General features: G+C 38.5%; 2 protein-coding genes across 5 annotated transcripts in view; one reads left to right on the forward strand and one right to left on the reverse strand.

Annotated features, from left to right (window-relative positions):
* LOC6558003 overlaps positions 1–16574 on the reverse strand; it is a 67174-nt gene extending 50600 nt beyond the window's left edge. For 3 of the 4 annotated variants that reach the window (XM_001983211.3, XM_032743241.2, XM_043215605.1), the window contains exons 1-3: positions 16072–16574; positions 1797–2434; positions 1394–1709 (exon numbers count right to left, since the gene is read on the reverse strand). In XM_001983211.3, the coding sequence (XP_001983247.3) occupies positions 1394–1709; positions 1797–2434; positions 16072–16184 (1067 nt within the window). In that variant the 5' untranslated portion in view covers positions 16185–16574. Of the gene's footprint in view, positions 1–1393; positions 1710–1796; positions 2435–9024; positions 9219–16071 lie in introns of those variants that run through there. The other variant, XM_043215604.1, reaches the window with a different exon arrangement.
* On the forward strand, positions 5155–5454 carry LOC6557918. Its single transcript, XM_001983210.2, has one exon. It carries the CDS (start codon positions 5155–5157, stop codon positions 5452–5454), a length of 300 nt encoding a protein of 99 aa, XP_001983246.1.
* Positions 16575–16927: the final 353 nt, after the last annotated feature.

A 16927-nucleotide genomic window follows, 5' to 3' on the forward strand; every position in this document is an offset into this window, starting at 1 on the left:
AATTGCCGAAACCATATGTTGAAGCTGGCTACATTTGCACTAATTGCACCTGCTACACTCTGCCACAAACTAAGGCTTTTACCTCACTAAAGCAGCAATTTGCAACTGGGTTTGCCTAGGGTTAAGTAGTTGTTTTTTGTTTTCATTTTTTATGTTTCCTAAGACACAAACATGAACGAATAAGTCGGAACGATCTAGTATGCTGACAAATATATATGTATATATATAAGTGACTAGCTTTATTATAGAAGGAACGCAATTTTTATAAAAAGTTAAAGGCGATGTAATGTAACTTTCAGAAGGAAGCACAGATTTGGAATACGAATTCTTATAAAACATAGTCAGATCAAGTTTATTAAACTGACCTTATTTTACGAATATGGAAACAAATCGATTTCGGATAGCAATACAAGTGATAAACTGTTAACTGATATTGATAAGCTGATAACATTTAAGCCAAATCGGATATGAAAATGAGACCACTTCATAACTAGTCATGCATGTATAATTGAGTGTGCAAATCCAGAATCTATCTTTTAATCGGCTCTCATATTTAACAGCTTGGTTCAGGATAACTCATCCTCACTCGACTATCGCATTCTATCTGTTAAGTTCACGGCTTAATAGGTTAAAATACTATAAACCATACAATTTTCAATTCAACATTTATGGTTTTATTTATGGTTTGGTTTGGTTATGGTTTTATTTAAAAAGAAAAAAAAAACAATTTATTTTGATTCGATTTCAAATTTTAAATAGAAGAAAAATCGCTATTAAATATAAATCGTTATTATACCTTGCAAATGGATACAATTAATATAATCATTAAAATTTTGCCACATTTTTCAACATTTTACTTTTAGATAAAATTTTATTTTGTCGTTGTTATTAAAAGAGAAAAAAATAACATTATTATGGCTGAAAAATGATTAGTTAAACAAAAATTATTATTGAAAATGGGCAAAACTATTATAAACACCAAACATTTCAATTCAGAAAGGCTTTAAAAATGAAGTTTCCATTTTGAATGCCAGCAAAATGGCTTTTCAACCCTTTTAATATATACGAAATGTCCACCAAACCATACTAAGAAAATATTTAGATCTTTAACATGGTTCGTCTCAGAGACCCAACAAAGTTTGGTTGGCTCGGTGTTTTCTTTGGGTTTTCTTTGGTTATCAAATACATTTTGAGCTAAAAAGCCAAAAATCTGGCAAATGACGCTCGATTCGCATAGGGGTTTGTGGGGACATGAAAAATGCAAAAGACTTCAAAAATGCCGCACAATGAAATTGAGGTAAGCGTTTCGAGCGAAGAGGCGACTGAATTTCAGTTCCCGGTCGGCCGTTCAGACTGTTGAATCTGTTGAGGACACACTCACTCACCCACTCACCGTAATTGAAATGTCTGTATGATGTCGCCGTCCATTTGGATGAACGTGTTGTTTTTTGCGAACACGAAGGTCTTGTCCTGGCCCGTTTCCGCAAACGTCAACTCGGGTCCACGCTGCTCGATGGGCACCGGCGTAGTGCCAACACCCACCCCCATGCCACCACCACCAGCACTACCAACACCACCACCACTGCCACCCAAGCCACCCACACTGTAGCCCAACGGTGACTGGGCAGGCGATTGTGTGTAGCTGGTCAGCGTTGACTCTGTGGTGCTCGGTTCACGGGTGGTCGACTGCAAAAACGGTGGCAAAGTGTCTGCAAACGTGGGAAACAAAATTGTGTTCATATTAAAATTGATTGACAGCCCAGTTCAGCTGCGGGTTTTTTCGTCAATTCGCTTACGTGGTCCGCCAATGCAGTGGAAGAGGCACTCGGCCTCGGTGCTGAAGCGATTGTGCGGATTGCCATCGCAGCCGCCCCAAATGAATGTGGTGCATTCGCCGGTGGTTGGCTCGTAGCGCCACTTGTAGATGTATTGCTTGCACGGCCCAGGATCACCGGGACCCGTGCACCGTTCGTACAGCTTCTCTTTGGGTGCCTGCATCAGTGCCGAGTTGTTGCCGCTGCTGCTGCCGATGCCGCCGCCAACGCCGCTGCCGGCAATGGCGCCCAAAGTGTTGCCGGAGTTGCCACCCGCACTCAACTCGCTGTTTGATTGAGCGCCAATGCCGCCAATTGTTGGATTTGCACCAATGTTTGCACCACTGCCGCCGCCACCAACGCCACCTGCACCGCTGCTGCCGTTGTTGCTGCCACCAGCACCTAAGCCGACGCCAAGTGTTGGCTGATTGACAATGCCGGCAATGTTCCCATCACCCAAACCCACAACAACGCTGCCATTTGACAGGCTTAAGCACAAAACTGGGCAAATGGGGCACAGCAGCAGTAGCAGCAACAACAACAGCTGCTGCTGCAACATCAGCGAAGACAGCACTTGCGGCATTCTGCGATAGTTCTGTGTTTGTGCGTGTTGCTCGAGACTGCAAGAAGAGCAAAGTAAATGCATGTTAGTATTACACATCTTAAAGTGATTCATCTTGAGGGTAAATCTTTAATAAAATGCTTGAGTTTAGAGAAAGTCGAAAAAATATATATGTTAAAAGCAGATTTTGTGGCTAAGATTATTAGATGACTTTGATAAATGTAACTTTAATCTAAAGACCATAAGCAAAACGCCTTTACTTTGAAAATTGATTAAGTTTTGAGAAAGTTATGTTTCTGGAATGTCTTGACTTTTTTTGTTTTGGGAAACCATTTGTACTTAATTTTTAACCTAGGTTCATGGTAAAACGATGATCAGAACGCGGTTACTTTTGAAAGTCGGATAAGTTTTGAGTGGCTCTAGGAAGCTTAAACCGATAAATAAACACAGATTTTGTGGCTAAGATTAGCACATGATTATCGACCTAGAATTATGTTTTCAAATTTGAGTGTCGGATTAATCTCCAGGCCAAACCTTTTGAAGATCTGCTGAGTTTCGACAAAGTTATAGCTGTAGAATGGTGAGACTAATGCCCAAATGCTATCTCTGGACGAAAATTGTCATTTGATTGTCGACGCCGAATCACATTTTCAATTATTAGTGTAGGCCTAATCAAAAGGCCCAACCGTAATCAAAATTGTTAAAGTCTTGATGAAGGTATGACAATTTTAAGGACATTTCGAACCTCTTTTGGCTGTTTATAATTAAATATACTTATAATTACTATCTATAATTAAAATGGGACCTGCTATGCTCTTAAATCTTACAGTGTGCCTTCTCTCGCAACATTTGTTTTGCTGTTTTTGCGCGCTGCCCGATGAAGTATGCAACATAAGAAATGGCGCTGTCAGCGCGAGTTCTGACTGCCTCCCGCTCTGCCGCTCTGCCGGCTGCCACCCTGCCCCCTTGATATCCCCCCTAAGTAATGTCAGTGCTTGGGAATGCCTCGAGCTCATTAGATTTGTGGTAATTGTACTATAAATTCAGTGAGGCAATTTACTGGCTGGCTCGTCACAGCAGACAAAGCACAAAGGAGCTATCACAGCTTATGATTTCAGCTACTTGTTAAACTTGCTGTATATATGAGTGTGTCTGTGTGTGTGTGTGTATATGGGTGTGTGTGGGTGTGTGTGCTAAAGCAGTTTACTATTGTCAGGGCGCACTATAAATCCCATTTACATCATCATGCTCTTCATGCTCAGTCGATGTCTGGCTGGAAAATGAAGCGACGTTGCATTTCTTGCTGGCATTTAACGAAAACGAACTTTTGTGCTTACACTTCCGCCGGAAATGTGACAGCACACACACACACACACAGACATATATACACAGACACACACACACATAGACAGCAGAAGTTGCTGCAAAGATGCGTGTGAGTTTGAGCTTGAGCTTGAGCTTGAGTTGATTTACAAGTAGCTTATCGTCGTGGAAAAAACTGTCAAAAATCTAAAAATAATGATGCGCAAGAGTTTACACTAAATGCTCAGATGGGCGTTACCGGTTTTAGGTATGTATATATGGAGCGGGAGGCGTGACTGACGGCTTGATGGCCAAAACGTCAAAGGGAAATGGCATAAAATGGGAAATTAAGTTTCTTGCTCTTGGCCAAAAACTTTTGTCAGTTTTGCATAACGTTCAAAATGGCCCTTTTTCTTGGAATTCCAATGCACGCTAAATAAATTGGCTGTTTCTCATTGAATTGCTTGATTACTTAAATTACCTAAATAATAAATTATATATAGATATATATGATATATCTCATTATTTGCTGATTATAATTACAATCAAAAACGTAGCTTAATTCTAGAATAAATATATACATTTCAAATGCAAGCTCAATTAATATTTACTTGTATATTTACCCTATTTCCCATGCCTTTTATGAATGTAAAGTCATATTTCTTACGGTGTAGCTAGATATCCCATTTCCCCCTTTTTGTAGACATTTCCGTTTCATAAGCAATTTTTAATTGCGGCCTTAGCTGTGGGGCTAAAAACCCAACCCAACCCTGCATGGCAGGGCACGGCACGGCACGGCAATGTCCTGCAGCATGAAAAACGAGCATTGCCAAAGTTCATGCAAATTAATAAACCTCAGTAGCAGAAAAGAGAGACAGGGAGATAAAAGAGAAAAAGAGAGGGAGAACGGGGAGGCGAACATTACGCGTCAAGTTTTTGTGTGGTCATGTCAAGGATACGTCTTTGGCCAAGTTATTGATGCCAGAAGAGACCAGCAGTCAGGCCACGAGCTGGAACAGGATGTGCGTATCCTCGACCCTTTCGAGAAAATTTCCATTGCATTTTGCTTGCCAAAGTTTTGCCTGCTGAGTTTTTGTTTCTTGCTAAAAGTTTACCTAACTTTTTGGGGCCTGCTGAAGGCAGACGCCGACTTTTATTCAGCGAGTGTCCTGCATATGTGCAGGATTTGCCTAAAGTGCATTAATGCCACAACACGTAGCCCGAAAACGTGGCACTTCAGATGATAACACAGCTGCTACCTGCGGGGACAGGCTGCTGCTGCGATAACAGTTTAACAGGTACAACAAAAAATACGACACCCCAAAGAGTTGAGCACGAAAAATCATGTGGATCCAGGCAAAATATCCAGGCACCAAAAAATGGAACCGGCAGGTATTGCGCATTCAGGTCAGCCCGAGCAGGATATAAAAGACGGACGTCCCCCGGCAATCCTTACACATTCACTGAGCAATCGTCATGGCAGCAACAACCTCATCATCATCTTCTGCAAGGACTGGCTATGCTCTGTTTTTGCATCGTGCCGAGTTGCAACGTCGCTGCACTCATTTCGCCAAAGTCTCCCAAACGAAGATTCAGTTAACTGGCCAACTGATTGCCAGGGTGAAGCAACGCATGGCAACCTGCAGCTACGAGGATCTGCAGATCATGGTACGGGAACAGGAGTTCAAGCGTCGGCTCGAGAAGAAGCTCAAGCATCGCGCAAAGCAGCTACAAATATTGCAAAAACAAGCCGGCAAACTGAAGCGACTACAATAACCTAAATCAGACTTGCATTCGACATTAACTAGGATTATTCCAGCTTTAATTAACTATTAATTAGTTTTATATATCTTCACTAATGACAAGCAAAGAAATTCGATTTCTTGTGTTAAATTTCAGACAATCTTTGCAATGCAAACATATTATTTAGTTATAGCACAGATTTATCTATATTTTAAAATACTTCTTAAAGAACATTTAATAAAAAGTTTTGAAATTATTTGGACGAAATTGCTTAATAATGATACACTATGTGCTTTCAATATTTATACAAAAAATCATCAGCATCGGAAAACGATGTCATATAGCTCCCATGGAAATAATCATTGATTTCTTTTTTTAATTTTCAATGAAAAATTAGAAAATTTATTTATCTTTCTTTACGTTCTGTTGACTTAACAGCCTTATAATTATTATAAATAATGCATTTTTCAGTGGTGCCTTTTTTGATCTATATGAATATGCAACGATCTACTAATGTTATTGAAACTGTTAAAAGTTATCATTATAAATCTACATTTTGCTTAGCTGATATGATATGTTTAACAACAACTTAGTGTTGAGTGTGGAGTGTGTGCACAGTTCGCGATGTGGCAAAGTTTTGCCCCGTTTCGTTGCCTCCTCCATTTGCCGCCAAACAACGGAAAACGTTTTAAATTATGCGCGTGTGTGCGTCGCACAACAACAACAATAACACCAACAGCAGCAACAACAACAGCGGGCAAAAAGAGCAGTAATAACAGCTATAACAACAGAAACAGCTCGCTGTTAACTCCCCCCGCCTCCCTCCCACAACCAACGCCCGTACAGAAAATTGCACGTTTTAAGGCAGGCGTCGACGCCTTCGCTGGGAAAAAAGCTCATAGGCGGCGAAAGAGGAAGGCAAAAGGAGAACGAACGCAAAAGGCAGAAGCGAAGGCAAATGCGAAGGAGCAGACAAAGGCGAACAAATGAAAGCAAGTGAAGTCAAATTAAATTAAATGACAGATGTCTGACATTTTGTCTGTATACGTGTGTGTGTGTGCGTGTGTGTGTGTGTGTAATATAAACACATGCAAATAACACACACACACAAATATACGTATATATGATAAGCGCGAGAAATGCATAGGGATGGGCGCAAGAGGGCGTGGCCTGTGTGTCATTGTGGGTTGTGTGTATTGTGTGTTGCATGTCTCCAAAGTGTTGCTCGCGTAAGCGTAATGAATTAAAATAACTTGATTGCTTCAAATTGAACGAATTGCGCTGCAAGCGAGAGAGAGAGAGAGAGAGAGAGAGAGAGAGAGAAGACGTTGATGGTGAGGGGAAAGCCTGTGGGAATATGCAGTAACGGAAATTTGCAGCAGCTCTGTATGTGTGTGTGTGAGAGTGTGCATGTGTTTCATTGTGTGTGTGTGTGTTTGCGGGTATAAATATTTAGTGATATTTGTATATTAAGTGACGCAGAAAACTCCGTCGTTGCTGCTGCTGCTGCTGCTGGTATTTGTTAGCAAATGGCATCACGCACACACCCACACACTCACACACATGCACTTCCCATATGAGAGGAGCGCGGCTAACTGCATATATTGTTTAACGAAGCTCCCAAGAAATGGATTATGGATTATAGTTGACTAGAAAGAAGGAGAGAGAAAGAGAGAGAGAGAGAGAGAGGGAGAGAGGGCGAGTGAGAGGGAGTGAGAGGGAGAGAGGGCGAGTGAGAGGGAGTGAGAGGGAGAGCCTGGCTGCTCTGCATTTAGATAAGTAAATTGAGAATAGCTTTAAAAGGCATCTCTGTCGCTCAAATCAGTTTTTCTTCGAGCTTTTTTCCTTCTACAGTGCTCAATGAATATGGTAAAAAGTATTTTATTTTCCGTTTGAGATCTGATAGTCAACTATGGAGTTATTACTCCATTACATTATAGTAGTTGGACTATCATCGAGGACACCTGACATTGCCAGTATATATCTCTATAAAGTTGAGATGTCTCCCTGGCTGCCCTTGTCTACACCCTTGGCTGAACTGCTGACTGACTTACTTAATTAATCTCATCGTTGCGACTGACTCACAGATTCTCTTTGACGGCGGCTGCTTGACGACAGCTGCGACTGCTGACCGTTTGACTTTTGAACTGCTGACTGGCCGATTTCTGCTGCACAGTCTGGCAACTCTAACCGATGCTTGCTGACATTCGCTAACTGTCTGTTTTTATTTATGTAACATTATTAAAATACTTTTGCAATTCCAGAAATCAAACTGTGACCAACTGTGAATGATATTGTCAGATCATATAGTAATATATTGGAAATGAATACTGAAATAATAAAATTGGAACCAAATTATAACGAAAATTCAATATTAATATAAAAAGCAGTTACAGGAAAGTTACTTAAAAACATATAAATCAATTCATCAACTTTACGGGAACCGTAACCGAAATATAATTCGCTTTCACAATCTGTGTTAAGCTCTCCTTAGCACATGTACGCACATATATAGCTCACATAGTCAAGCTGCACTGTGCCAACAATTTGCACTAATAAATTAAATGATTTTCAAGCACCATAATAATTTAATGGCGTTAAGTTCTGCGTCGCCATCAAAGACAATTCCATTAAATTAAACAACAAGTTCTCGAATTTCGCCAAAAGTTGATGCAACTTTGAGACACACACACAAACACATATACACACACACACACACACACACACAGCTGCACAGCACATCAAGCGCATAGAATATTAAATGAAATTTACACGGCTGGCTGAGCGCTCGACTTTTGTGCGATTGTCTCTTGTTGTTGTTCTGTGTGTGTGAGTGTGTATGAGTGTGCGTGTTTGTGTGTTGTCTTTTGTATAAATAATTATTGTTTAATTTGCTTGCATGCACCACATAGCAGCAGATACTTTGTAATGAAGTTGTTTGTTTGACCATTTGACGCTGACAGCCAAATGACGTTGAGTGCATTGGCTAACAGACAGCCAGAGTTGGCCAACAACAACAGCTAACCAATTATGCAAATTCAGCTGAGTACTTATTAATGCGGTTGACGTTCAAGGCATTTTTTCATAGAGCTCTTCCTGCACTCTGAAAAACGAATCGGCCTGAAATTTAGTAAGACGCCCTAAAATTAAATTCCCTCTAAAAATAATAACATTTTTCAGCTTGCTAAAAATATTTCAAAATATAAGAGAACGTTTTTTTGAAAATTAGAAAGATTTGACCAAAATACAGAGTTCCAAAAATGTGGTGTTTTTTTCTTTCACTTTTAGAAATTCGAAATAAAGAAATACATTTCTAAAAAGTGAAAATCTAAGCCGAAATTAATTGTTTTCAATTTACATTTTCGAAAAATCCAAACTGCATTAAGAAATGCAAAATCTGTTTTTAGAAAGACACAAACTTCAAACATTTTATTTCAAAATAATAAGGTGAGGATCTCTTGGCGGCAAAAGTGTTCCGAATTTCTAAATTCCAGTAGATTTTTCCTCTGAGTGTGTACATGCTACAGTTTCCTTTATTATGGCCATTATGATAATACTTACTGGCATAAATAATTACAGAGCAAAGACTTTCAAGCTGCTTACCTCTCCCCCTTTCTCGGCAGCCTGTTTCCATGTCATAACTTGGCCATTGACAGAGCCTGTTGCATCTTCTTATAGTCGAAGTTTATTATATGTTGCACTTTCAATAGCAATTTATGCACACACACACTCCGTTACGGGCACAATAGTTTCAGAAGCAATTTCGTAATTGCTAGTTGGCTTTTTCTATTTATAAATCTTCCTTGAATATTTCTGGAATTTTTGTATTTTATTTTTGTTTGCATTTGACTTGCAAGTCTTGCCAGCAATTTTGTTTATTTTTGCGCTACAAAACTAATATTCAATTTATATGTTATTTATTTGCATAGCTTTTCACATTTGTTTACCTTGACTTGATTCAATTAAGATTAATGCCCACTTTTGACTTTATCGAGTTAGAGTGCGACATTCGAGAGCGCTCGACTGGGAGATACCCTGAAGCCAGTTGTTAATTAGATGAAGGTTTTCCGTTTACAATTTTACAGTTGATTTATAATATTCATAGATTTATTATATATGAATTTCAAGTATCTATTTTTATTATATAATTTATGGGTTCGGATATTCCACATTTTTGCACAAATTCATTAGACATTTTTGCCATTTTCAGGGCATAAAATTGGTTTATGCGACTTATAATTTCACATTTTCAGTTAATAAACCTATAAAAAATCAATTATTGGCAAGATTGGGAATTAATTTTTCACTTGCAGTTGATTTTTAATCACTTCAAATATATGACAATTTTATTAGCTAAAAATTAGCATTTAAATTGTCATTTACATACATATATATTTAATTACATATATGTATATATATAACTCGCATTGATACATCAAAAAAATAAAATTGCTGTTTAATTTCGCTCGTTTTTTTTAATGACACTTTGAAAAACTGCACACACACAGGCACACACATATATAAATATATGTATAGATTAAATCAATTGATTGGTTTTGCTGATATATATATTTTTATTAACTGATTAACGGGCTGTAAATGGCTTAATTACTTGCAATGCATACAAAATTGAGTGTTGCACTTAAAATTGTAAAAAGCAAGCGTTTTACACACTTTTAGTCTGCTTAACTGTTTAAGTGATGATATGGGCCAGCTTATTGATTTAAGTCACTTCCTGTACCACGCTGATAATACATGTGTGTGTGTGTTTGTGTGTAGGGGTGTGGGTGTGTGTGCTTAACACACTAACACGCTTATATCATTATAACGAACACACACACGACAAAAAAAAAGAAAAAGGAAACTTGTGCAAACACACTCAACGTGGTGGGTGGTGGGTGGTGGGAGGTGGTTGGTTTGCCCAAAATGAGGTCAAAGTGTGCACACGCTTTTGCGTGAGCGAGGCTTCAAGGATATGCCTCGCTGCAGTAGTATTGCGTTTTATATATACATATATTTTCACTATTTTATTTTCTGCTGACGCAGTCGAAAAAATCAGCAGCGGCGTGTGTGTGTTATGGGTGTGTGTGTGTGTGTGGTGTGTCTTATATCCTGCGGCTGATGAAACCACGTTTGCCTTCACTCAAGTCACGGAACACAAACGAAACGAAATTCGCAGCGAAAACAAAGGCAGAGACAGCGTTAAAGTCGAGGATTACATTTGCGTGAAAATCAGACACAATTGAACACAGCCAATGTTTTCTTTTCCCCTCTCTTTCCCTCTTCTATCTCTCTCTCTCTCTCTCTCTCTCTCTTTCTATCTCTCTCTCTTTTGTTTTCCTTTTTTGTGGGTCCTTAGGCCGCCCGGCTTGATTAAACGAATCAGCTCTGGCAGCCCGTGGCTGGCCAACGTGACGTATGCGCAACACAACGCAACGCAACGGAACGCAAGGGAGACAAGACTGCAAGAGACTTCTCATTGAGTTCTTTGAGTCGCCAATTCAACCTTTTAGTACTAATTGCTTGGCCCAGGCTAACGAGCGACTATTTCTCTCTGTGTATGTGTGTGTGTGTGTGTGTTTTGGGCCAAGTCTTCCACTTGTTTTTTTGAGTTTTGTGCACTTAATCCACTTGCTTTGACCTACGCGGCGCGACTAAAGCCAGCGCAAATGTTTAACTTAAAGCGACTGCGTGCGACTACGACGACGTCAGCTGCGGCAGCGACGCCAGCTGAAGCAGCGACGTAGACTAGTTAGCACGCTAAGCAGCAGCGGCAACAATAGCAAGTAGCAATAACAACAAGTAGCAGTCAGCTACGTAGCTAGGCGTGTGCTCGACTCGGAGATAACCTGTAGTCAGTCATAAAATTATTAAATTGCAGTAATTAATACACTCAGAAAAAAATGTCATTGAAAAGTAGAAAATTGTCATACTCTTCGCGACCAGGGCAACCCTGCTTATTATGCAGAAAGTATATTTATAAAATTCAAGCTTCCTCAAATCTGCCTTTCTAGTTCTTAAAATTTTTAAGAGCAGAAAACTTTATAATTTTTGTGCCCATTTTCAGCTTTGGTTCATTTTCCTTTAGTGCTATCTTTTTTGCAGAGTGTACACATAAAGTTGGGGTTGTTTGCTTAACGCTTAACTGGCATCTATAAACTTACTAATCTGTTCCACACTAATAAATGCCTTTGCACAAGTGCAAACAACTTTTCAACGATTCGTAGTGATTACAGGGTATATAAACAACAACAGCGTGGCACGCATATGCCCACAAATACAGCAACAACTACTTCAGATGCGAGACAACGTTTGTCGTGCGGTCTTCTGTAGTGGTTTTGTAGTGGTGTCCACAAACACACAAATACACGTACTCAGTCACACACACACACACACACACAGTGACATTGTGGGTGAGTTGAGGTTGAATGTAGTTTGGGTGTATCTGGGATTGGCCCGGCGATTTGCTGCGGCTTAGCCATTAAACTGTGCACATTATTAGTTTAGGTTCGTCTGGACTTGGGTCACTGCTACGATTAACCGTAATAGGCGTCAATTGGAAAATTGCCACTGATACATGCCGCACACCCAACTCAGCCAGAAGTCTCAGACAGAGCCAAACATAAGTGTTTTTTTCATATACTCATCTATGCAAAGAGTACTCCAATGGGGACCCTGAGCTGGTGCAAGGCTAAACTCGACATATACAATAAAATACAGCAGAGTAAGTTGTGGATATTTAGGAGTTGCTAGTGAAAAGTATACTCTGTAAAAAGTTGCTGGATTTTATAATACAATATTTATTTATAATTACTTATTAGATGTGATTTTAGATTGAGTTTAAATGTTTAGCAGCTGTGTTTGTATCAAGTATTAAGTTGGAGACGACGTTGTGGATATTTAGGAATTTCTCTTATTTATTTGATTCTTTAATCAATTATTTATTTGATGTACTCTAAGATTACGATTAAGCTCTAGCAGCTGTATCTATTGTCGACATTTACAAGTTGCTAGATAAATATTTTTTAAAATTTAATGCATCTTTCTGTCTCTTCTATAAATTATTATCACCTTTGTTTTCTCTAAGGGAGAACATAAGTTTATTTATTGTTAATATAATTAAGGAAAAATACATTGAAGTTGTGCAAAGGTATTTAGCAGACAGAAGACCATACAAGGTGTCTATATTCTTGGTCAGTATTACCAGCAAAGTTGATTTAGCCATGTTCGTATATCTATCTGTGTAGGCGTATATCTATCTGTTTAGGATATATCCCAGTCGGGTATTCCTATTTGCTTTTCCTTTCTATGGAGGGAAAGTGCCAGTCGCTCTTCACTCCAACTGTTTTCCACAATTTCCACAATTTGACACTGTGTTAAATAATTGATGGCATTTGTTAAGGCTTGCATCTAGTATTTGGTAGCCCTTTTGATTTGTTTTCTTGCCGCTGTGCTGCTGCTGCTCATTGAATATTCAATTTACTTTCAAGCCACAGCAAAAGATACGAATTTGCATAGGTTTTTTTTTTATATTTTTTTGTTTTTGGCATTGATTTGCGCAAACGAGATGAGTTGCTGCTGGCCACAAGAAGACGTGACTGATTTAGTTACACACGAGCTTATATAATTCATGGCGCAATTGTCTTAATTCGAAAATTGCAGCTTCTCGCAGCTGCTAGACAAATTGTAGCCATATACATGCATATATCTATACATATATATGTACATATGTATATATATAGTCGGATGCACGCATCTGGCAATGATAATCGTGTATCTTGTATCTGAAAGATGCGACAGTCGACAGTTGACGCTTACGTTGACGTTGATGTCGACGTTGACGCTGGCGTTGACGTTGACGTTGACGTTTTGCTTATCTGCTCTGGCCATCGCCAGTGACAAACTGACATGTTTAACCTTTGACCCTGAACTGGCTGCCTTTGCGTGCTTTGGTTCAATATTCGCCAACTGAGCCGCATAATTCATCAACGCTGCGCAGAAATGCGATATTAAAACTCAGCGCACATTTCTTCTTTGACTTAATTGGCTTTAAGCTTTCAGGTTTAATATTCTTCTTATTATTATTATTGTTATGCTTTATTCTTATAAGTTAATTGCATTTGATGACTTATAAATTTGGTGAGGCTTGCTTGAAATTCGTCATGTGACAAAACCGCAGATCGCCGACTGAAACAGCAGCTGGCAACTCGGCTACAAAGTCAACATCCAGTTAATAACAATAACAGGCAACAACAACAATAGACAACAACAACAATATTGGAGACAGACAGACGGCATCTGAGCTGAGATCACGTGCGGTTTGTTTGTCTCGCTGTCAGTCTCCAAAAATATATAAAACAAATCACAAATGCAAAACAGTAAACATTTGTATAAATATTAGTCGACTGAACGGGTTAATACCCTGTCACAAGAGCAGCTTCTTGAGTAGGGGGTAAGCCAGGTCCAATCTATGTATGTATTTATTGGGAAATAATTCTAATTTGTATGTGAATTGAGTTATTGGTTTGTTATTGCTTTATTCTCTCTCGCAAATAAGAAAATATTTATCTAAACAGATTTTCCCACCGATCTATAAGGTGAAAACCCGCCTTTGCATCTTTATTTAAATAACTAATAGAGCTCGACTAAGAAATACCCGGTTCAAAGTAGTATTTATAAAATTATTAAATTAGCAGAGAATCGATTATTATTATTCAAATCAAGAAGTGTGGAGGACTATCTGAGGCACATTTGGTGAATTTAATTCTGATAACTTGTTCGACTTGCGATGCTGGTCACGAATGTATATACTTTGTGTTCTCGGCGACAGATTTCTATCTATCAATATCTAATGGATGAATATCAGCTGTGACAACAGCTCTATTTAACGGAAAACACATTTTGGGCCAGTTTGTGATTTTTTGCTGTTGTTGTTGTTGTTGTTGCGTGTGTGTTTGGCTTGTCAATTGGCGGCTTATTAAATGCTTTAGCCAATTATTAAGTCAATTATGTGGGGGTTTCATTTCAACTCGATTTCATTGTGCGATTGTAATTTAATTGGATTTTTTTGCTCGCCCGACTTGCAATTATATTTAAATATTCAACAAATCGCACGCGTTCAGTTCATTGTCGATTCTATAATAGTCGAACATGTGTGTGTGTGTCTATAATTGTTGTTTATATATTGATATATTTGTTGACAAAACGACTGCATGAACAGCGGATCAAATTAGCCAGACCACAGTCAGCGAGAGAGTTGTTTAAAATATGTAAATTCAATTTGATGCCAGAATTGGCAAGTGTGTCAAATTAGTTGTTCATTTCCAAATAACGCACAACTAATGAAATTGCTTTAATTAAATAATGCAATTACCAAAATTAAACAATAACTAAGTGATATTAAATGAATGCATAATTCTATTCATTGGAAATCCATTGCAATAGTTTTCTTTGCACATATTTGAATGTTATCCGGTTTGCCTTGCAGCACTTTAATGAAGTCAGCTGATTGCTTAAGACAACAATAACAAAGCCACAGATCTTGGCCAAAATTTCAGTCTTTATTTATCCATTATAACCAAATGTAAACACAACCTTCTTAATTGTGATAACAAACAACAGCGACAAATTTAAGCCCCGAGCTGCTGACTTTGTGATACTCTACTCAAAATTAACAATCACTTTAAAATACACTCGCTTAAAGTAGAACTTATAATTAAAAACCAATATAGGGTATAGCTAGTTGATCAGAAATTAGCATTCACATAGTATAGGGTATAGCTAGCCGATCAGAAATGAGCATTCACATTTTTGCCTGTGTTTTTTTTTAATCAAATTGGAACAAAGTAAGTCGGTTTATTGCCGGCTTTTCTAATCTCGGCCACATTATCCATGTGCAAATATTGGCCCGTGTTCTGGGCGTCATTGACAATATTTTTTCTCATTATCAGCCACATTCAAAATCTATGAGTAAACATCTAATTGTTTTTTTGCCCCGCAACCGACTTTGTATTTTTGTTTTATTTTTTCGCTTCTTCTCAGCTTTTGTCAGCCAGCAATTAAGAATGGGGCAAGCTGCATGTTAATCGAATGTGTCAAAAGGGGTTTGTGCGGATGGGGAAAAAACATCTGTCAGTCTCTACTCATGAACAGAGATAGATAAACAACGAGTGCTTTTATATAAGTGTACTATTTAACGGTGCGCTAGTCGAGAGTGCTCGACGAGGAGATACCTCTTAAATAGCAAGTAAGCTTGCTGATAGTGGTTGGTTCATTATATACTATATTAATTATCAATTATATAAACGAGAACTTATACTCCAAATTCTTTAGCACTTGTAATCTTTGGTAAATAATATAGAAAACTTCACCATGTGTTTATTTCTTATATATTTTTTAAAATACTTCAATATTTTTAATCGAAGACGTAGCAAGAAAACATATTCCAATAACAAAAACAGCACACCAAACAATAAATTAAAAAGAGCTTCATTATACACTAAATTTTAAATTTACTGTGTAATAATTCATATTAGTGTAGTATTATTCATAAATGACGTGCAGTTCCACAAAAGTCATTCAACTTTATTGCCAGTCAATAAGACTTCATTCAAAATTGATTAGTGGTTGAAGTCATAATTTATCACTTACCTGTATTGGCGATATCGGAGATATTTCTGTTTGTAGACAGACAAGCCGCAAAAAAAATTGACGAAGAATTTACAATTTACAATGCCTGTCTTTGCACAATAAATAAATCGCATGCGGTAATTAATTTATCAGCTGAAACACAATTTATGAGAACAGATAGCGACAGATAGGCCTCTGCCTCTGCTCCCTCTCCCTCTCTCTCTCTCTTCTCCTCCTCTCTCTTGGATAGCGCTTGTAGCTGTAGCTTCACAATGCCAAACACTGATTTATCTCAGCCGTATTTAGGCATTTAATTAACACTTCCGCGCTGCGAGCCGACGCTTTAGACTCTGAATCAGATTCAGATTCGGATTTGGATTCAGCTTGAGCTTCACATACTGACGAAAGTCAGTTCAACGGCTACTTGAAGATTTAAGTGGCTTCAATTTAGCAGGAATCTTTTTGGTTTAGCGCCACACAACAGCCTCGCTGCAACAGCGCCACAAACACAATGCAACAATGCAACAATGCGACAACCGAAACCGAAACCGAAACCGAACCGCACGATCGAGCTGCTGAAACCCAACTGACTGCAAGCCACACGCTGATAACACACACATCTCACTCGCGATCTACACTCACTCGCACACACACACACACACGCAGACACACACGCAGACACACACAGCTGAGAGTGAGAGAGTGCTGTTTAAAATATATCGCATGCGATTTATGAGATGATCTCGAAATGTTAATATTATTTTCTTAATGCCAAAGCTTGGGAAGCATATTTACACTGCTGCTCTTAGTTTTGGCTACATTATTTACTTTGTATATAAGATGATCTTAAATTGTTATAATAAATAATTTAATATGT

The sequence above is a fragment of the Drosophila grimshawi genome, unplaced genomic scaffold, assembly GCF_018153295.1.
Source record: "Drosophila grimshawi isolate 15287-2541.00 unplaced genomic scaffold, ASM1815329v1 contig_44, whole genome shotgun sequence".
Taxonomy (NCBI): Eukaryota; Metazoa; Arthropoda; class Insecta; order Diptera; family Drosophilidae; genus Drosophila; species Drosophila grimshawi.